The 22026-nt window shown below is 40.3% G+C and overlaps 1 protein-coding gene across 6 annotated transcripts in view; it reads left to right on the forward strand.

The window, feature by feature from the left end:
- NCOA2 (nuclear receptor coactivator 2) overlaps nt 1–22026 on the forward strand; it is a 198014-nt gene that overhangs the window by 170693 nt on the left and 5295 nt on the right. For all 6 annotated transcript variants that reach the window (XM_087751698.1, XM_087751711.1, XM_087751680.1 and 3 more), the window contains 9 exons: nt 654–869; nt 1499–1628; nt 4661–4826; nt 6795–7073; nt 7934–8011; nt 8549–8786; nt 10427–10604; nt 12908–13106; nt 18905–18994. In XM_087751698.1, coding sequence (XP_087607824.1) covers nt 654–869; nt 1499–1628; nt 4661–4826; nt 6795–7073; nt 7934–8011; nt 8549–8786; nt 10427–10604; nt 12908–13106; nt 18905–18994 — 1574 coding nt within the window. The remainder of the gene's footprint in view (nt 1–653; nt 870–1498; nt 1629–4660; nt 4827–6794; nt 7074–7933; nt 8012–8548; nt 8787–10426; nt 10605–12907; nt 13107–18904; nt 18995–22026) is intronic.

The following is a 22026-nucleotide window of genomic DNA, read 5'->3' on the forward strand; positions in this document are numbered from 1 at the left end:
GTAAATAAACTGTATCAGTTGTTTACAGTAGATGTAGGAGGACTTCCCCTAAAATAACGGTAATGAACTTCAGCATCTATCGGAAAGTTCCTGTGAGTAATTTCCCTGCACTGTATATTGGTGTGAAATTATCTGGGTGAGCCTTGAAGCTAAGAAGGCTCTAGGTTCTGAATGAAAGGACTTGCCAAAAGATGTTTGCAGAATGTGAATTTAAATTTAATCCTAATTTGTAAGCGTGTGTAGTGATAACATGTTGTTACTCAAATCTTCATTCTCACTTAGCACTTGGAAAGTAAAGCACTGACATACACATCAGCAAACGTGATTCATTTCCTGAGGAAGGAAGTTAGGGCTATCCACACACCCTCGGCACCTGTTGCGGACTACATGTGGGAACACTTACTCTGAACAGCATTTCGGAAATGATAAAAGGATCTTCCTCATGTAAAATGTATAATAATCTCCAGTCCCTTGACTAAGCAGCATAAGGCATGATTCTGTAGCTTTGCACATCTGGACAGGCAGTTGTGGTACAATGTGCTTTGAAAACTACTGCATTTTTATCGCTAAAAATGTAGCTCATCAGGCAGTTGTAATGCTAAAGCTGTTCTGAATCATGTGCCGGTACCTAAGTCTCTTTGGCTTTTGTGCAGGAATGATCGGTGGCAATGCCCCTCGCCCTGCCATGACATCTGGAGATTGGGGAAGCCAGGCTCCTGCTGTGAGGGTGACCTGCGCACCCACAGCTAGTGCCATGAACAGGCCGGTGCAAGCGGGCATGATCCGCAACCCCACGGCCAGCATCCCTTTGAGACCCAGCAACCAGCCTGGCCCAAGGCAGATGCTTCCATCTCAGGTCATGAATATGGGTAAGTCAGGGCGCGTGTGGAGTTGTGCTTTTTTGGCATACGCTGGGGTGTCAAAGTTGAAGCCGAAAAAAACCAAAAAAGAAAAAAAAGACTCACTTCAATTATAGATCTGATGAGAACCATGTTCCACAGTGGAAGTGGGAAGGCAGGCGTGTAAAGCATGAACTTTTAATGCATATAGTGATAAGAACAATTCCTGCTACTCTGTAGCTCCACAGTGGTGTGGCCAGAGAAAGAGGATATGAAGTTGCTCTTGTTTATTAAAGACCGTGGGGGTTTTTCAGAGGAAATGCTAGGAACATTATCATTGTTCTTAGTCACTTTTAAAGCAGGTACATTATTATATTGACTCTATATGCTGTCTTTTTTTATGCTTATCTTACTAATTTTTTGCATCTATGGTGGTGTATCTGCTGTTTTGTGGTTTTGAACCACTTCCGAGTTCTCATGTTATTTTCTCAAATTTTAAAAGCAATTTTAACAAAAAAACATTATCCTTTTAAGTGTAATGTTACTGAAGTCTAATGTTTTTGTTTGCTTTTACTGTAACATAGATAACTCAGTGGAAAGTATTAACATAAAAGTAGATTCTTTTTGCAAAAGTTATGTGGTCATTTTTCCTTGATTAGGGCCATCTGAATTGGAGATGAACATAGGAGGACCTCAGTATAGCCAACAGCAGGCACCTCCAAATCAGACTGCACCATGGCCAGACAGCATCTTGCCTATAGAACAGGCAACTTTTGGTAGTCAGAACAGGTGAGTCCTACTGTCGCATCAACACATGGAGAAATTTTACAGGCCCATATTTTGTACGCCTCATGGAAACAAAGCCCTGCATAAAATACTCACCAAATGTATATCAATTTAATGCTTGTAGTATTTTATACTCGTGCAATGTACACATGTTCTAGTACTACTTAGAAATGCTCTCTTTGCCATTTAATGTGTTGGAAGAATTGGAAGTTCTGTATCGCAGTGCATGCTGCCGGTGCTTTGGGTAGTTGCGCCATTTTCACCTCTCGAGCTTCAATATGGGCATGATTCTGTCTGGTTTTGCTGGTTTTATTGTTAACAATTATACTTAACACTAAACGTGGAAAAATGCCAGAGCCTTTGTAGTCATAACATAGCTGTCTTTTCCTGCAACGGGGTAGCAGTTTAAGTAGTGCAGGACATCATTAATTTCTGGTTTGTTTGCGGTTTTTTAATTGACCTGAATTCTGTAAAAGGTGAGGAAGGAAAGATGAAGTAAAACAGAGGCTGCCTCTTTCCTGAAGTCAGCTCCTTCTCGGGTCTCCAGAACCACAGTTTGATCACAAGTTATTAACTCATATGTAATATATTAAGTTTGTTCATTATTAAGACTTTTAAATAATGCCATAACTATGAAAAGCAATTTACACTTCTTTAAAAAAAGGCATGTCTTCTCCAAAAAGTTTGCCACTTAAATTAGAGACACTATATACATGTGGACTGTATAAGTGATACAAAATGGACAGATAAAGGAGAAATGTTGAAATATTTTGAATTGCATGAGTTGGGACATTTTTCAGTAGCAAATGGGAGGAGTGCTGAAAAGAAAATTAAGAGGAAGCAGTTGGAAAAAAGTGTGTTTGAAGAAAGATTCATCTTCTGATTACATTCTCTTAATTTTCATTATGAAAGGAAGTCCAAAAATATTATCTGTAAATTGAAGTGCGGCATTTTCTCTGTTACTTTTCTAACTTCTTCATGCTTTTCAAGATGTCTTCTGGTGCTAATTCTCCCCCAGTTAAGGTGTCCATATGCCAAAAGCACTGCTTGCATAACTTAATTATTCACCTAAAAAAATGACACTGTAAAATAAAATACAGGGCCATGTCAGCAAACCAGGCAGATGATTCTTCCATCTTGTTACCTTTGCATTTCTCATAATTTCCTTGTAGCTGAAGATGGTGAAAAAAATTCCCATTGCGTTGCATCAGAAAGTAATCATATTTTGATCATTTACACCCAAACAGAGATGATGAATTGTTTGGTGCTGCCATTTCTTATTTTAATAATCCCTGGGATTTGTATTTTTATAATCTGATTATTATCATATTAAATTTTATGAAAGTTAAATCATGAGTAAAAATAATTCTTTTAGAGAAAAATTAAACATTATCATTGTGGTATATAGAAGAAATGGGGAAAAAAACTAAAGTAATTGTCATTGTTTAACATATAGAATTTGACAAATGGTTTAAACTTTTTCTTACCATATGTAATCATGCTCATTTACAATTTGAGGGAAGTTTTTTGGCTAGCCCCATCGATTTTTTCCAGATCATAGATGCCTTCTTATAAGTCACCTTTAAAGTTTGCAAGCAATTTGATTCCAATATGGTTTTTGGGGTTTTTTTTTTGCTATTCCCTTTTACCAATTTATAATTCCATCTGTGCGAGTTATAGAAACTTCTCTATACATGAGATTGATTAATACTTTGCAATGTTTTCAAGGTACATCATATATATCCTTATTTTGATTTTTTACAGTCTGGGATCTAATTAAAAAGAATATGTTTTTGTTAATTTTCCTGCTTGCCATCCTTTGGGTTTTTAGGTGTATAGCCTGACAGTGCAGCTCTTTCCTTCTGCTTAGCTTTGACATAGAGATTAGACTTCCATGGCAACCATATATCTCATTATGGAAACTAAATACACAAACATGTTTCTTTGTTTTTCCAAACAGACATGTAAAATGGGTTCACATATAGCGCTCTTTCCTCCCTCCATGTGTCACAGCTTTTGTTGTCTCTGAATAATTATCTGGGATGAGATTCTGCCATCATGTGCATGTAGTAGCTGCCCTTGCTTGCAGAATGCTTTGCTCTTTATATTTTCTATTGTAGTCTTGTAGTATTGTGTGTGACGTAGGGCACGTGTGTGAACTGCAAAACAAGAATATGTCATTTGGCTGCAGATAAGGAATTATTTCAGGTTTAGTTTGTTTCTCGTCAGTTTTGTCCTTTGGGTTTGGAATAAACCTTTATTCTGCCTTTGTAACTGTGAGTGTGCTTTGCATACAAATTCAGGGGTGAGGTACGCAGGATTTATAGAGCCAGCATACTCTGCCTGACAGTATCCAAATTCTTGCTGACACCCTTCTGAGGCACATAACCAAGTGCATAAACTGGTACCCAAGTGTGCAATTCCATAAGATGGGTTGAGCTGATGCAGTGTTTTGCTGCAAACAAAAAGGAGAATGTCCTTTTCTCCCTGCTCCCTCATGCTTCTGGCCAGCTCTTCCAGATGTTCGGTTTGTGCAAGCTCAGACAGTCCTCGGACCCCTCTGTGACCTCTTCAGCTTACTTAGTCTGATAGAAAACCAGTTAAGAAGAGTGTCTATGGAAATGAGTTTTTCTTCTACTTGTGATAGTATACTTAATCTAACATCTAAAATTTGAAGTTAAAATTAGTTTAAAAAAATTACTAAACCTTCTGTGTTCAGTAACTATATTCTATACTGACTTCTGTGTTCCTCTGTTGACCCTGTAATATGAAATCAGCACTCGGGCGTACCTTTGGCATGCGTGCTTACTTGTTGGACACACCGTGCTTGTAGGGTCTTGACAGGCATTAAGCATGCTATTTAGTTATTTCTTTGAGTAGCATAACTTTGATCCAGAATAGTTCTCTAAACAAAATTGGCAGTAATTAAAATAATTTCTGTCTCCACTTGGTAGTTCAATTTGAGTACTAATCCTCTGATATTATTTCTTGCTTTTCAGCAGCTGTTTACCAACGCTGTGTTCATGTTTTCACAGGCAACCATTTGGCAGCTCACCAGATGATCTCTTGTGTAATCATCCTTCATCAGAGTCACCAAGTGATGAGGGCGCTCTCCTGGATCAGCTTTACATGGCATTAAGAAATTTTGATGGTTTAGAGGAAATCGACAGGGCTCTAGGAATACCAGAACTAGTTAGCCAGGTATACTGGACATTGCATTGCATGTTTTTGGTATTGCATTTAAAGGATATGTTTTCAAGGTGGAGGTAAAATGTGTGTTGAAGGAGGGGATTATAAAACACTTCTTGCAAGATAGGATGGAGTTACATATTTTGGTGGGAGTCCATCTAACGGCTCAGTCTCACCTGAAAAGCTTCCTTCAGCCCCAGGTTTAGTCTTCCTTCCTCTTCCCTGCCACCCTCACCTAGCTCTCCTTCTAACCTGTGCTGAGCCACTTCGCTTTATGCAAGTAACCTGCCCTAAACCAAAAAAATTAACAGGCTTCTGCTTATGTGGTGTTCAGAGGAACAACTGTATGGGAGAAAGGTAAGATCACAGCCAGCAACAGGGTATAGGAAAGAAGAAAAAAAGAATATGAAGACGTAGGAGCAGAGGAGCAAGATCAAGACCTCTGTGTGATGGGGAAAACAAGCTTTTGGATGAGCAACCCTGTAACGTGTAATTTCACCTGTAGTTTTTCCCTGAGTTGATTAATGTGTGTTAAGGGACGAGTTTCACCTGAAGCAGCTGATTTCATTCCAAGCACTTAAAATGGTAATTTTTTTTTTTAAATTACAAACATGCTTCCTAAACTTTGCAGCATGATTGCAGTTCCGTTCTTTTTCATCTGTTCTTTTTCCCCACAGGTATTTTTTATTAGCTTCCCATTGGTTCTTGTCCATTTTAGTCTTATATGATGCAAAAAAGTGTGGTTAAAAAAAAATAATGGGGGGGGGGGGAGAGTTAGCGCTTGATGTCTCTGGCATCAAAATTGTATTTCCAAAAACAGTTGTACATGTCTCTATAATAATTTAATATTCTCAGACAAGCCTAGAATACCTATTTCATTTCCCAGCACTTATCAGCGTCCTGACCATAACTTCTGAATTAGCTCTGCATTTTAGATATGAAATAGGATCAATGAAATCCTGCTTTGGACATGAGAAAACACTCTCCAGGCCTATTTAGTACAAACAGAACTCAGTGAGGTGTTAAGGTGGAGATATAATTTATTGGTGAACTTCAGTTTTGCAGTGTGAAACTTTCACGCAATATGACATAGCTTTTGGAATACCACCACCAAAAAAATATGAATAACGTTTTATTTCAAACTAAATGGTAAATATCGTTCTATTTAATTAATATATCAGTGGAAACAGTTAAAGAATTTTGCAGATAAGAGAACTGTTGCATTTTAGAACATGTTTTTTAAATATCCATCAGATGTTTTATAGGAGCTTAAAGTCTTTCTTTCATGAGGGCACTGAAATTTAGATTAACTTGATTTCCAAGGTCAGTGTGGAATAAGCTATTAAATTATTCTGGCTAGAGCAAATATTAAGGGAGTATCTAGAATGGAGTTTAGAATTGTGTTAGCTTTTTTATGCTAATGGATAATTGGTTTGTGCAAAAGTGTCCTGAAAGAATTAGGCACTCTGTTCACATTAGCTTCTGTAATAGTTTCAGGCATCTTTATTTGAAGTCATTATTTTCTTTAAAGATACTGATAAAAATCTACTTTCTTATCCTTATTCATTTGTAACGTCTTTTAATTTATGTTGGATTCAATGGCAAAAATATGCTGGCAACACTTCGTTTACAGATTTTCATATAGCATTTGTCATCTCAGGTGTTTATTCATTAGCAGAATGATACAATGGCTACAATGGCTATGTTAAGAACATGACAAAGATCGTGGGTCTTCGTTTTAAGAAAAAAAAAAGAAAAGAGAGGAGGAATTTTTCTCCATTAATAAGTTTTGACACTCAAAAATATAATTCTGTTTAATTTTAAGTTTTATATTTAGGTAAAGAAAATGTGTGTGATTTTCTGTTTAAAAACATTCACAGCCTAGAAGGTTGGTTTTGCAGGGTGGCTGCATTAGTCTCGTATAATCCTGTGAAAAGCCGTGTCCCACCAACTGTTCCTATTGTTCACATATTTCCACAGAGCCAAGCTGTCGACCCAGAGACCTTCCCCAGCCAGGAGTCGAGCATCCTGATGGAGCAGAAGGCTCCGGTGTTCTCCCAGCAGTACGCGGCGCAGGCTCAGATGGCGCAGGGCAGCTACGCGCCCATGCAGGACCCCAGCTTCCACGCCATGGGGCAGCGCCCGGGGTACGCAGCGCTGCGCATGCAGCCCCGGCCCGGCCTCCGGCCCACCGGCATCGTGCAGAACCAGCCAAACCAGCTGCGGCTCCAGCTGCAGCACAGGCTCCAGGCACAGCAGGTACGTCCCCTTCCGTGCCCAGTTTCACGCTGGTGCAGGCGGCACCTACTGACTGTCAGTTTGCTCCGAATAGTCCAGGTCTTAAGTGTGTACCCTGTTTTATTATAGCCCAATTCCACTTTTAAGCTAAAAACACTAGCCCTAATGAGTTTGCCGAGACGGTACCTTGCGCGTTCTCTGTTTTGATCTTTTTTTGCATCTTTCCATTATTCTTTCTGTAGTACTGTGCAAGAATGTGCCTAGTGTTTAAGCCTAGGTCTCACTAATTCTTTGAGCAAGGCTACAGTGGTGCCTTTTGTTATAGAAGTCTTTTTTTGTTTGTTATATCTTCACTCTTCCAGCAATCTAAATGCTTTTATTGCTGCCTGTTACCTACATCCTTTTTTTTCCTTGGCCTTGGTCTACTTTTGAGGATCATTTTAAGTTGTTGTTTCTTGTTCATTTTTAAATATATAAGTTTGTAATACTATAAATAAGATATTAATGCTTTTCTAGTGGAGGAGGAAACATCATTTCTGCCTTCAAACATCAGGATAGAGTCTAATTCAGAGTAAACTTCAATAGTCTAGTCCCAAACTCAAAAAGGACAGGAACTGTAAAGGCAGCACGTTTGGTAAACAGCTTAATGCCTGTGTTGTTATTTGTATGGTGTATTATCTCCTTAAGAAACAGGATTCTGTGAATGATAATAGGACTTGAGCAGGAAAATTAGTCCCTGCTTGAATATGTAAAAGTAGGTCCTCAAACCACCTGATCGGGAAGTAGATGTATAGAACCCTGAAATTTTATAATTTCCCTTTTCTTGTTTTCCTTCCAAAAACTTTGGGTTTTGGTGGTTTTTTGGGTTTTTTTTTCTTTAGAATCGGCAGCCACTGATAAATCAGATCAGCAGTGTCTCCAATATGAATCTGTCTTTGAGACCTGGAGTGCCAACACAGGTGAGAGAAATAGTACTTTAAAAAAAAAAAAAAAATCACTTTGTTTTCTTCTTTCTCCCCCCCATTAAATACAGTAGTAATGCTATATTATGGTAAATACATACAATAAATTCTAAAGCTTGAATACAAATAATGCAGTCTGTATGATAAGTATTTTACTGTTTTATTTCTGAGAGTCTTGCCCATATTTACATGGGGTGGATGTTTGTTTACTAGAGATACGATATAACTGCATTTTTAACCAAGCTTCTCATTTCCTAAAGATGCATTTTTTTAATGAGCTACTCTATTTGCAATAACAAATTGCTGCAACATTAAACACTGGTATTATTTCAGTTACTGACTCTTGCACTGTTGGAAGTCTTTCCCAGCAGAATTATTAATAGGATTATTTTCTCCCATTTAATGTTATTGTTAGTTGTGTGGTGGGGGGAAAAAAAGAGCTGGAATCTTCCAGATTGCTCCAGTGGAGATGCCTCCACTAGTCAGGTTGCCTTAGAAGGGGTTATTGATAGGTGGCGGTGGTTTTCCCTGCAGGGCCCTATCAACGCGCAGATGCTGGCGCAGAGGCAGCGGGAGATCCTGAGCCAGCACCTGCGGCAGCGGCAGATGCAGCAGCAGCAGCAGCAGGTGCAGCAGCGGACGCTGATGATGCGAGGGCAGGGCTTGAGCATGACCCCCAGCATGGTGGCCACTGGTGGAATACCAGCAACCATGAGCAATCCGCGGATCCCGCAGGCAAATGCACAGCAGTTTCCATTTCCTCCAAACTACGGTACTGTTCCACCCTCCCCAGTGCATTTCGGCAGTCCTTACTCCCCCGTGTCCTCCCCAGTGCTGGGTCCAAGCCCCCCTCCCACAGCCCCTTGCCTGGCTCCCTGGGAACAATGGGAACTTCAGGCCCCTTGGCAGTCCTCAAATGCGACGTGGTACCTTGCAATTTCCCAGCTCTAGTACCACGTATTCTTTGAGCACTGCTCTTTTTTTGAGCAATAACAGAAGTGCGATGTGTGTGTTTGCATATATCTATGCATATAAACACATACAAATGTGTATGCACACAGGAACGCGTATATGTGTATGTATTGGCTTGATGGACTCTGAATTTTGACTACACTCAACAAACCAATATATACAGTAAAAAGTGCAAATGAAGAAGAAGATACGAATTGATGCTGGCAAACAGCATAAGGTGACCAGAAGCTTCAGCAGAAGCAGAGCTGTACATAATCCTTTCAAATCGTTTTTATATTGGTGGGGATTTTTTGTGGTTTGGTAATGAGGTATTGCTTAAGTATCAGGTAGATTCTTCCCCCAAAAAGATAATTCTTCGTGTGTGCATTATAATGTAAAATTAGCAACTATTCAGTTTAAATAAAAATTTGTTTCAGATTAGGTATTCCTTTCCCTGTCCTTAAACTTGTGTGTAATAGGATAGCTAATACCATTTTGTTTGTATGTTTTACAAAGCTGTATACTGCTTTGTTCTGGGGGTGCATGGGGCAGTGACCTCCGTATGGTTATTGTTATACAGCTTCTTTATTTATAAGTATTGTATAAATTGTATTACAAGTATCTTAAATAATATGTAATGTCCAAGTTCTGCTGATAGAACAAATTATGTCCATCCAATTCTGAATTTGCTATCTACTCTTATTGATCTGTTATCGTTTACACCAGTAAGAAGTTAAGTCATGCAGACAGTGAATATAGCAGTATGTTTCATACCACCTGATTCTTACGCCAGCATTAAGGGTGGCTTGTTTCTGTTGAGTATGCTGTTCGTGATGAACTTAAAAAGGACCAAATGACTTGGTTTAAAACAAAACTTCTGCACACAATTGGCATATAACAGCTTAAATGAGGTTTTGTTTGCACCTGGCTTTTTTTTTTATTTTACAAAGTCATTAAATGCTTGCATAAAATGTCATTGCCTCTTTTTGCAGGGACACAGAAATAGAGATACTAAGATTCTAGCAACCTTAGAAAAAGTTGAAAATTACAGCCTAAATGTTAAAATGGGGTGCCATGCAGTAAATGAGTCATGCACAACTTTCACCAAAACGGATTTATAGACAAGCAAAATGTTTTATTTGTTGTTTTGAATGCAGTTTCTGGAAAAAAAAAAGTCACTTTACCAGTGTTTTTGGTTTGGTCTGTAGAGAGGAGAGAGTGCTTGTGTGATTAGGACGCACAGGTAGCCAACATACTTATGCAAAATGATTTTTTTTAAGGTTATACGTAAGTATTAGTTGATGATGTCTTGCTTTTAATCTAGATCCCACATTAAAATACGAGGTTATAGGTTCCACATGACATAAGGAGGACTGTGTAAAGATGTGTCTGCAGGTATGAGCTCTTGGCTTGTTTTAACTTTGAATGTACAGTGTCTAAATTTCTCGCTTTCTTCTTCAGGTATTAGTCAGCAGCCTGATCCAGGCTTCACAGGGGCCACCACTCCTCAGAGTCCACTGATGTCCCCAAGACTGGCTCACAGTCAAAGCCCCATGATTCAGCAGTCTCAGGCGAATCCTGCCTATCAGTCCTCTACGGAGATGAATGGGTGGGCACAAGGGAATATGGGTGGAAACAGGTAAATCCAGAACAAAATGAAAATGAAGAGTAATGGGGTCACTTACGGTCTATACTTATTTATGGGGTTGTATATATGTAATTGTTTGCTTATGTGTTTGTTGTTAACTATCTATCCTAAAAGAGATTTCTTTTCAATTTGGCTTGACGAGTTGGTTTAAATTCTGTCTTCATACAAGGCAAAGTGAGTGCATAGCTAAAAGACCTGCATCCACACAATGCATTGCTTTGCCTGTGATAACTGATAAAACACTGTGTGTCCTTAAGAAGCATCTCCGCTGCACAGTGAGCTCCAGCCCCTAACATTTGTGTGGATGTATTTCTTCTGCATACGATTTTCATGTGCTCCCACACTGCTTTCCACACGGCTGGATCAGCTGAGCCGGAGCCTATGCATTCCCTGCTGCTCTGGAATTGCGGTGACTGGTATCACCTCCCACTTTAAATGCTGGAGTGCAACCAGGTTCAATCCATTAGTGCTTGCACATACTGGGGGTCAGCATACAACTGTCATTCTCTAAGAGCATTGTAGCATGCCTCATGCATGCAGTCACCTTTTCAGCTGAGGCCCATGCCCCAGTCGGCACAGCTCTAATAATTAGTCTGTCCACATTGAATGGGTTGGGTGTTGAATGCTATCAATAGGCAGCAACGAGCTTCCAGATGGCAACGATCTGTGCTTTTCACTGGAAGACAGGAGGAGCTATCAGATTGGTGTACAGCCTGTATCACTTGACACTGGGGTGCACACAGTTGTCTCTAGCACAGTGCTTTTGTCATCCTGAAGTTCTCAGGCTGCTCTTACTATCCCAGCCCAGCAACAAATCGTTTTCCCACTGGTTGACAAAGATTTAATAAACCCAGAAAAACAGTATTTCCGTGACGAGGCTGATCCAAGTTCCCCTTAAAGCAACTGATTTATCTCTCATCCTCGTCCTTGTCCATGCTTCTTCCACACTGTCTTCCTGAAGCATCTGCAGGAGGCATAGCTACTGCTGTCATGGCTTCTGCTGAAACAGCAGCAGGGGCAGCTCGATAAGACTAATGGTTGGCTTGCTAAACTGCAGCTCTATGGTGGAGACATGTCAAATGCGTTTACACAAGCCACTGAGTATTCACAATGATCTGTAGTGTACTGTTTCAGCCATCCAGATAACAACTTAAAAATGGGGTTAGGTGGCCTGAAAAGACATGGAATTGGAAGGAAGAGAATGGTGGGATTTTCTGAGTTTGGTCCTGTGCCCAGAATGCCGTTGCACTCCACCAAGCCTCACAGTGTGCAGCAATAGCCTAATGGAGTACCCAAGTGCAAGGTTGAGCGTTAACCCTGAAAGATGTCCTCAGCTGTGGGAGTAGTGCTTCACAGGGAAGTAAAAGTCAGCGCCATTGATACAGAGGTGGTTACTGTGTGCCATCCGACACGCAGCAGCCCTTCCACAGCATTTCAGTCTAGTGCAGATCCTCCAAACAGACACATTTTCAGTAATAATTCCTTCATTGACTGTTGGATTATGCTCAAAGAGTAGAGAAGACTGATATGTAGACAGTGAAGTGCATTTTAGGAAATATGAAAAAGTCTCTCATATGACTTCTGACATAACGGGAAGGAAGATACTATCCAGAAAGCACTTGACTTCGAATAAAATCTGGGATAAGATCTTCCAGTTACTCCTCCTTAAGTTGTTCTGAAATGCCCTTAAAGGAACATAGAGGGTAATGGTCTTAGACTTTATGTTGTTTCTTACAGTGCCACATTTTCAAAACCTGATGCTAAGATGTAGTAAATGAATTTCTGCACAATTGCATGTCTATATTTGTGAGCCCACTTGCCATAACTGTATGTGCAAATCTGGTATTCCTATGTGCAAATAGCCTCTTTTGCAAAAAGAAGGTGTATTAGACCAGATCCAATATCAGCTCAGCAGTCCTGTCCTGTGCTAACACTGGAGGGAGAAAAAGGGGTTTTCCTTTCCCTCCAAAAATTACTTTCCCAAACATATTTAAAATATATACAAAGCCCATTTAGACAGCTACTTGGCTGTTACTGCACAGGCATAACAGATTTGTACTCTGCCATAGTTTCACACGCAAAGGCATGCATTTTTGTGCACCGACATGGGACCTTAAATTTTGAAAATCTATTCGTTAGACATTAATGTAGCTGAAAAGTAGTCTTTCCTTTGAAGCTGGCATAAACAACAGTATGTAAAAATTCTAGCTTAAGATATATTAAAAAGAGAGTAGTTTCTTAGTGGCTTCAGCATTCTAAGTCTGACACATTGCTTTTTCCATTCCTTGCTGTAGCATGTTTTCACAACAGTCCCCACCACATTTTGGGCAGCAAGCAAGCACCAGCATGTACAATAATAACATGAACATCAGTGTATCCATGGCAACCAACACAAGTGGTATGAACAACATGAACCAGATGACAGGGCAGATCAGCATGACCTCAGCGACCTCTGTGCCTACATCAGGGTTGTCCTCCATGGGTCCTGAGCAGGTGAGAATTTAAGGACTTGAGATGACAGCTAGAGGATTTTCTTTGACTTCCAGTAGTTTTTCAGGTCCGCTGCGTTGGGCTGTAACTGCTGTAAGCCATTACGTTTCTTTTACTAGTTTTCTTGAGAAATGATAATGATAAAAAGGCTTTGTTTTTAGCTCTGCACTCAGATAACCAAGGTGACTGATGAGGTAGAGAGCACCTTTTGCATCTAAATTTCCCATTGTGACCACTGTAGCTAGCACATGTAGTTGGTCCTGGACTTCCATGGGAAGCGTGTGCTGATCTAGCTCCTGTTCTCAGTAGGTAAGTTTCTGTAGCACAGTTGCAGGTCACCAGTGTCCTTGCTAATTTTCTCAGCAGTGGAGGCTAGGACTGAATGCCAGGCAGCTGTCTCCTAGAGATAAGAGTGAAAGATGCTGGTGTGGGTAGTGTGTGGAAGATGCTTCTACTGCTACTGTGTTTGTAGTACCAGACTAGAGGCAGTCAACTTTAAGAACTATCAATCTGGCACCTTCACAAGCACAAAATCCACACTTTTTCTAATGTGGCACGTTTAAAATAGATTGCTGAATCAATAGGTAAGTAACCTGTTCTTTTCTGTTCAGAGGAGGTTTGCACACTCAATTTTATTTGAGACTGCTACTTAGGGCATCTGAAGTAAGGAAGATAAGATTTCTGTTTGACCTGCAATTAAACTCACACAGTACATTAATAAATATTTGACAAACAAGTCCTCTTAATTAACAGGCTCATATGTTTGTTTCAGAGCTGAACTCCCATTTGTTCAACACAGACTTAAAATTACGGACTTTTCGTAGAAGTATTGGCAGGAAAGTACCTCTTATGTCTTCAGGCAGTGTCTCCTGCTATGGTGGACAATATCGTAAACCTTTCTTCTGAGACCATAATCATAGAATCATTTAGGCTGGAAAAGACCCTTAAGATCATCAAGTCCAACCGTTAACCTATCACTGCCAAGTCCACCACTAAACCATGTCCCTAAGCACCACGTCTCCCTGGCTTTTAAATACCTCCAGGGATGGAGACTCAACCACTTCCCTGGGCAGCCTGTTCCAATGCTTAACAACCCTTTCGGTGAAGCAGTTTTTCCTAATATCTAATTTTCCAGCCTAAATTTGGTAACAGACTATTTACTTTTCCAATATTGTCCTTTAGCTTAAATAGCTCTTTTCTCTTCTTGTATTTTAGAAAGAGCCATTCTATCAACATGATTTTTTATTGTTGCTTTGAGGTTGTTGGAGCGTTTTGTTCTGAGTTTCTTGGGGTTTTTTCTTGTAAGTTAAACAAGCCACAGTTCAAGTCTCTTCAAGTTCACAAGTTCTCACAAGTTCAGTCTCTTCTTGTAGGCTTTAAATTCCCTTTCCTTTTCTGCACCTGTTCCAGTTTGAATCAGTATTTCCTAAGCACCAGATCCATGTGCATAACACTAGTTCTTCCCCATTTCTCTTGGAATACTCTGACAGATATAGCCCCAGATCACATTTGTCTTTACAGCTGCCGCATACTGGTGACCTGAAGTAATTCTGATACTCCCAAATCTGTCACCTTCTCTGATATTCCCGGTTGCTATGCCCAACTATAGCAGACTTTTTCATAATTATCAGTTCCCAAGTGCATACTGTTGCACACGTTTAGTGCAGTAAAGCAACAGTAAAACCAAAAAAAGAAGAGTGGGGATTTGAAGGTGACAGCCCCGTCTGATTTCTCAGCCTGCCCATGCTACATAATTTTCCCCAGGAACCTGAATTGAGAAACATGCATTATAGAAAGAGATCTGGTTTTATTTCAGAGATTTCCATGCAGACTACTGTTTCCACTAGCACAGTTGTCACGCTGCTTTTCCTTCCTGTTAGACTACAAGATCTTGTTTCAAGATAGCATTTATCTAACTTCCAGTAAGCTGAATAGGCTGAGGTTCTTTATCCATCTCAACATTTGTTTTTCAGCCCATCAGTCCCTTTTGTGGATCTACTTTAAACTCCACTGTTGTAACCCCCTTTTAAAAGTATGAACAGAGTAACTAGAGACAGTGATTTAACAGTGACTGCACCAAAGCTGTGCGGAGTCGAGTTCCGCTTGCAATTTCTCTTCCAGTCCATGGGTTGCCTTGGCTCTGTTGGTGACAATGTCGCACTGGAGAGCACGTATTAAAACCCTTACAGTGATCCCCAAATCCTCCTCAGCACGTTCTACATAGATGAAACCTGTGTTCTTTGTTCCCAAATGTATTACCTTCCTCAAGGGCTGTGGCTCATTCTGTAACAGTAACCTGTTTTCTTCATGATTTACTGCCCCAGCACTGTGTCATCTGCAAACTCTGCAAGCAAATGTTTTATGTTTCATCTTGGTCAGAGGTGGCCAACTGGCAGCCGAGGGGCCATTTCTGGGTCACAAGACAGTACTTTTTAGTCCTCGCGAGTGTTTGCTGTGCTGCTTCACGTTTTCTTTTCAGAGAGACAGGAATAAATTAAAATGTTTATATTAATACTAAAACTGGTTTCTTTTTTTCTGTGTTCAGGGGATAGTGTTTTACAATTTGGCATCTTTATTTAGCAACTGACCTGTGCTAAACTTTTTCTTTTAACTGGTGGTTTTCAAAATGACTATGTTTTCTTTAGTTCTGCTGACTGTTGCCATTTCATTCATTCTTTTGGCTTTTTTTTATACTGTCACCTACACTTTTACTTACTTATTCATTGCCATTTTTTTGTTCCATAATACATAATTTTAACTTCACATGCTCATCTCTTTCTAACCACAGTGAATAACAGTGGTTACATTACGAATGTGTTTCAGCTTTTGAAAAAAAAAAAAAAACAAAAAACCAACTTAACACTTCATATGTTATTAGATGGTTTTGGAAGTAATATGTATTACTCATTAGTAAAAAGCTCTGCGTGGGCTTATTTACCTGGTGACAAGCAAGTATATTACCTTTGGTACCAAACAGGTTTGTTTGGCTCTGTCTCCTGTCTCTCTTTGTGGCGCTATACTGTATCATACAGGCATATCCAGAGCCCAGAAATACTAAGTTTGGTGTTTATCTGCTCATACTGGTATGTCTCCAGCTTCTCTTGTTTACTGCCTAGGCTTCCAGCATCACCAAGTAGAAAAGGAAGATTTTGCCCAAAATGTTGTGTTTTCCCTGGGCTTGCTATTTATGATGCTTAGAGAGTCTTTTATGTACTTGAGGGATCAGACCTTGTCTCGTTATCATCTTCTCCCTTATAATTACGTTAAAGCTCTCTAGGCTGCTCTTACTAGTGTGTCTTCTAGGAGGCTGATATCAGGAATGCTGAAATGCTAGCGGCCAGGTCTACAGGTTCCTTCTGTCCAAAACAGCTTCCCCAGGCATCGAAAAAGTCTAAATTTTCCCAGTGTTGCACCATTCACACAACTGACTGTCTCCTCGTCGTCACTGTCTTCTTGTTTGCACAACAGGCTGTTGCCGTGTTTTTGCCTGTTACTTATTTTACATCACCGATCCATGTTATTTACTGAGTTGTCAGAGAAGCAATTTGAAACCTATGCAAGAGAAGAGACTTTTCAGTATATGAACTAAACCACTATCCAGAGGTCCACTCAGAGCAGATGTTTATTAATCTGTGCAGGTGCAGTACTCCCCAGGCCAAAATTATCATGGCATCTACAGAGTTACCTTGAAACAGGATTATGATTTTTTTCAGTATATTGGATGAAAGGAGCTCTGGAGTGGTAGGAAACTTTTCTTATTAGACACCTGGTATATAATTCTGCTTTATTAGCAGGAGGCCATATTAATGTGCTTGATTGCTAAGGAATTGTAAAATATCTTCTGTCTTATTTTAGTCAGATTTCATATCTGATAACACCACTTGACCTGTCTTCAGAAAACTATAAAAACCCTCCCATTTCTTTGTCCTTCTCAATACTTCTCTGAATTATTATTGCAGTCAGAAAAGTTAATGTGTGAATGTGGGGTGTTTTGTTTCAAGGACTTCTGAAGCAAATGTATTCATATAACAAAACAGTAGATTTTTATTTTTTTTTATCTGTTACCGTGCCAGTCAGGATTCTTGCATCATCACTGGCAAAGAGATTCTATGATAGGAACTTCACTGGTGCCTTTGCTGCTTTTGTGGCTTGCAGCCTGGAACCATCTTCCTTTGCCATACTCGTCCCAACTCTGCCATGATGCAAATCTGCACTCATCTTTTTGTTCCAAAACTGCTCTTGATTCAGTATACAGTTTTTTATTCCTGCTTTTTATTTTTTCCTTCCTTTGTCTACTGAACAAATAAAAACGGCATTTGTGCCTGTGCATTCTGATGAATGTTCATCAACAGCAGAAAACGCTTTCCTAACGTGGATTCTGTTGCTTAGTCAAATGCATGTAGATACAGCTGCGAAGCTGTCTGTTTTCTTTCTCTCCAAACAAAATAGTGTGGTTGTCTTCCCTTCCGATTTAAATTTTCAGATTCAGGTTTAAACAGCTGCCCATTTGTATTAAGAAGCAGAAAGCATCACTAGAAGGCATGCAGCACTAAACAATCGATTTCTTCAGAGTTGAAATTCCTATGGCAAAAATATTTAAGTTTTTAACCTTTCCTGTTGAACTGCAGTCTTGTCTCTGGCAGCGTTTGAAACCACCTCTTTAGGTGGTTGCACGTGATTTCATTTAGCTTTGCAACGTTTTGCAAAAAATGAGTGAGGAGCAACAGAAACAACAGTCAGGAGGGCCTGAAACGAGAAGACTTTGGTGTGGTAAATTCAAGACAGTCTTCCCGCCTTGCTGCAGCAGGTTGCTGTAGCTGAAGTGAGGTAGTGCAGCAGCAGAATCTCCTCTCCTTGGCAACGAGTCTCCTGAAGGGCAGGTGACACAGAAAACATCTTTTTCCTTCCAGCAAGATCTGGAGGGGCATATCTTCACTATTATCACATCCATCTAGTCCGAGGGAAGTAACAGAGGGAACAGAGTCAACAAAGACTCCCTAGGAAGAGGTTTCTTTCCCTGTAAAACTTCTAAGGAAAGCTGGATTTTCTAATATTTCAGAACCATGCTGAAGGGCTGTCTTTTGTATTTTATACCAGTTCCTACACGGTGAGATTAATCCTTTGATTAAGAAAGCAATGCTGTAAATTTGGCACGCCACTCTTTCCACATAACTAAGCATGACAGACCCTTTCGTTGTGCAAAAACCACACAGCTTCAATACTTTCCCGTGGCTGTGTTCAGAGAATTGTTGACACCATCCGTTTAGGAAAGCATGCAGCTGCCAGTTTTCCCATTTAATGCTATCTTTCTCCCATTGCTTACGAGCAGAAAAATAAGTGTCATTAAAACTAAGTCAATAGTCAGTATAATTCAGCCTATATGTTATCTCATCAGGCTTTGAAAAAATTGTGTGGTGGTTTGCAAGCAGAAAAGCCGTGTGTTATTGAGGTTAGGAAAGCAGTTACGCGTTTCTGCTTTCAGGACTTTCATAGCAGACATGTCCTCTTCAAATAAGACTGACCTAATTTATGGAGCCTGTTTTGTAAAATCTGCACAAGGGTTATAGTATCAGGAATGAAATCTTTGTTGTTGACCGTGAAGCAGAATCATATGAGTCAAACACATGCTGCACAAGAAGGGTGCTCAGCTATATAGTCACTTCCCTGATCGCAACATCCTCTCAGAAGTGGATGTTGGTATATGCAAGTAGCATAGTGATTTATAATGCTTCTTTTTAATTCCCAGCCCTCTTCCCAACGTATTTTTTAATTCATTCTCCTTAATATCTTGTTACCAACAGGTTAATGATCCTGCTATGAGGGGAGGCAATCTCTTTCCAAACCAGCTGCCTGGAATGGAGATGATAAAACAGGACGGAGATGCAACACGGGTGAGAAATGACATGTACAGGCATACAGAGGCAATGGAACTATGAATATACTGTGGTATACTTAAAAAGTTACAAGTACCCAGGGTAATAGTAATTAAGTTTTTTGCAATTAATTTTTTAAGTCCGCTTTTGGTGACATCTATATTAAGTTCCTTGTTTAGCTCCCACTAGCATTACCGGAGTGAATAATGCAGGATACATTTACATTAACAGAATACATTACATTATTGAATTAACAAACAGTCACATTCAGCAGACTTATATATAGTTGTATTTGCTTTTTACAGAGCAATTACACGACTATTTGCTGATGATGGGAAAGACTTACTGTTGATTTCTATCTGCACTGCTGCACGCTTAACCCATTTCATGTTTCATCCTGCCGGAGTGTTTTTCCACTTCTCATTGCATTATACTTAGGGCAAAAATCTCATGAATTATTTAATTTATTGCTTTCTGTACAGTGCTGCTTCTGAGAAGAGTGGTAGAACTGAACTCACTTCCACACAAATTTCCAACTGACAGGGTAATTAGCGTTTGCTTAGGTCAAAAACGATTTGTATTCCAGACAGTAACAGTACGAAAGGAAAGACATTGTGGCGTTCTTGGCGCGTGGCCAAGTAAACGAGGTGGTTTCCACGTGCCCCTCCGCAGCGGAAGGGTTTTTTTATGGCAATAATCGTCATTTAAGATAGGTTTGTTACAACAAACCCGGTGTTGCGAGACCTGCCGCGACTTGGAAACGAGAGCGCAGCGTTTCCCCTGCCCGGTCCGAGCGCGGCAGCTGCGCGGGCCCACCCTGACGTCAGAAGCTGACCTTTGCGTACGGCGCGGCAGCCTGCGCGTCGCCACCTGCGCCTCCCCTGCGCGCGCCTTGCGGGGGGGGGGGGGCGGGGCCGGGGGCCGAGCGGCGCGCGGGAAGCGCCATCTAGCGGCGGCCGCGGGGGGGGGGGCGGGGGGGCTTCATCTGGTCCTGTTCTGAGCTCCGCCGTGGCATCCACACGGGGGCTGAGCCGCGCCTCCTCCCGCCGTCCCTGTCTGGCCTGCTCGGGGGCCCTCCCGGGCACCGTTCTTTCCGGTCGCTGCCCCGTGTGCGGCGTTGAAAGCAGAAAGATGGAATTAAACAAACAATTTTTCCTCTTACGCTGAATCCAGCAGCAAAATTCGCAGTTTTCTACTGTTAGAGAAAACAAATTTGAATAATAGGGGAACTTAACAAAAAATTTGACTGCAAACTTATCAGGATTAATGAAAATGAAGAATGTGAAAGTACTGAGGAAGAAGTAACCGTGCGTGTATTTTATTGCATCCCTTTTTTTTTTGCACACGTATGTGTTTAAAACTTCCAGGAGACCAGTTCTTTTCACGCCTTCGTGGTTCATATCAAAATGCAAGTGCCTGTCTCTGACAGGGAAGGATCTGTGCATAGAGAGTCTCTTGTACAACCATTTCACGGTCACTCTGACGATTAATAAAAAGATGCAGTATGTCCTGCTTTAGCGGAAGCTGTCATGTACCAAGGTGTTATCTTCCTACTTCGTGCATTCCCTAACGAGTTAAATTTCATGTGCTAAGAGAAGGTAGACTGTCAGAGAACAAAATACCCGGTACCACTGAGGAAAGAAAGGGAATAAGGCTGTTGAGGGGGAAGCAGACGACAGAAGAGGAAGATTTTAAGGAATGGTTGAAGAGAGAAGGAAAAGAGAGGGGATGTGGCAGAAAGGGTACGAGGGAGGGTGGGGAGAAGTCCGGGAAGAGGGTGCAGGTGGAAGGAAACGAGCGGCAGGACTTTGGACAGGGAATCTGTGGGGTTCAAAATTAAAATAATGGAGTCGGTGCCATGACGATGAGACGGACGGTGGCCATGCATGAGAGCAGTTTTGTCTCACCTGGAGAAAAGTAACTTCTTAAAGCCTCTGCAGTTATTGTGTAAGGGTACGTCAGACTGCACTCTGTGATTTTACTTTTATTCTACTAATGTAGCTCTGACTGTCAAGGAAAATGTAGATGGTTTATATGCACTATAAATACCTTTTACTGAACTCTGAACCGTAATAGAGGTTAAGTAGCTACTATTTTCATGCATGTGTGCTATAAACTACTCCTACGTAAGTTTTTTTTTTTTAAAAAAAAGCTCAAGCTGTGTAATTAGAAAGCTGAGGAGAGGATTAATGTGCTTCATCCCTTGGCAGTTGTGGCTTTAACATATGAAAGCTGAGAAATTCATCTGACAAATGAGAAACTGAGAAACTCATCTGACAAATTTGAGGGTTTTTTTCAATGTTTCATAACGTTGATCTCAACAACTGTATCATTTAAAGGGATAGGTTCTGTTTAGAGTTGAGTAACCAAGAAATAACATGCTATTGCTGAAATCAGTACAACTATGGATGTCAGATCTCTACATTTACTGTTTTGTTTGCTTAATACCGTTTCACTTTGTTTTAATATGTTACGGACAAAACTTCTACAGCTTAAGACTTGCAAGGATGATACTAATGTTTAACAGAGAAGCTGTTTTTAAAGTAACTAGAGGACAGAGAATTTTCTGTCTCAATGCACAAAGTACTCTTCATTTGTAGAGCTGAAAATAGTTGCAACTGGAACAGTTTTATCATATTATTTTGCCATTATTGGAACAAATTTGTATTAACTAATTTCACATGGTAAAAGAAAATTTTGAACCTGCTCCTATTTAAAAGTAAATGTCTGAAGAATACTGTTTGTAGCTGAGGTTTTTGAGGGGTGTCCAGTTTAACTTAATACAGTATAGCAGGAGTCTTATAGTCAATGATCTTCGGGGTTTTCAGATTACTTCCCTACTCTGAAGTTGCATACATCAGCTGTGGAAGTTATTCTGAGCAATTTTTCCCACATGCACTGTCAGCCTGGAAGTCACTGACATATTTCTTTAAAGTCCTGTTTGCTTTGGTTATATTGAAAGAAAAAGGGGTAGAGAAATGTTTTTCTAGAGGTACACTTGTGACTTCTTTGTCTTATTCCCTCCTTCATATATTTTATCACTCTGTGAC

Source organism: Nipponia nippon, unplaced genomic scaffold, assembly GCF_047370975.1.
Source record: "Nipponia nippon isolate SJK-2023a ecotype South Korea unplaced genomic scaffold, ASM4737097v1 scaffold_1, whole genome shotgun sequence".
NCBI classification, from domain to species: Eukaryota; Metazoa; Chordata; class Aves; order Pelecaniformes; family Threskiornithidae; genus Nipponia; species Nipponia nippon.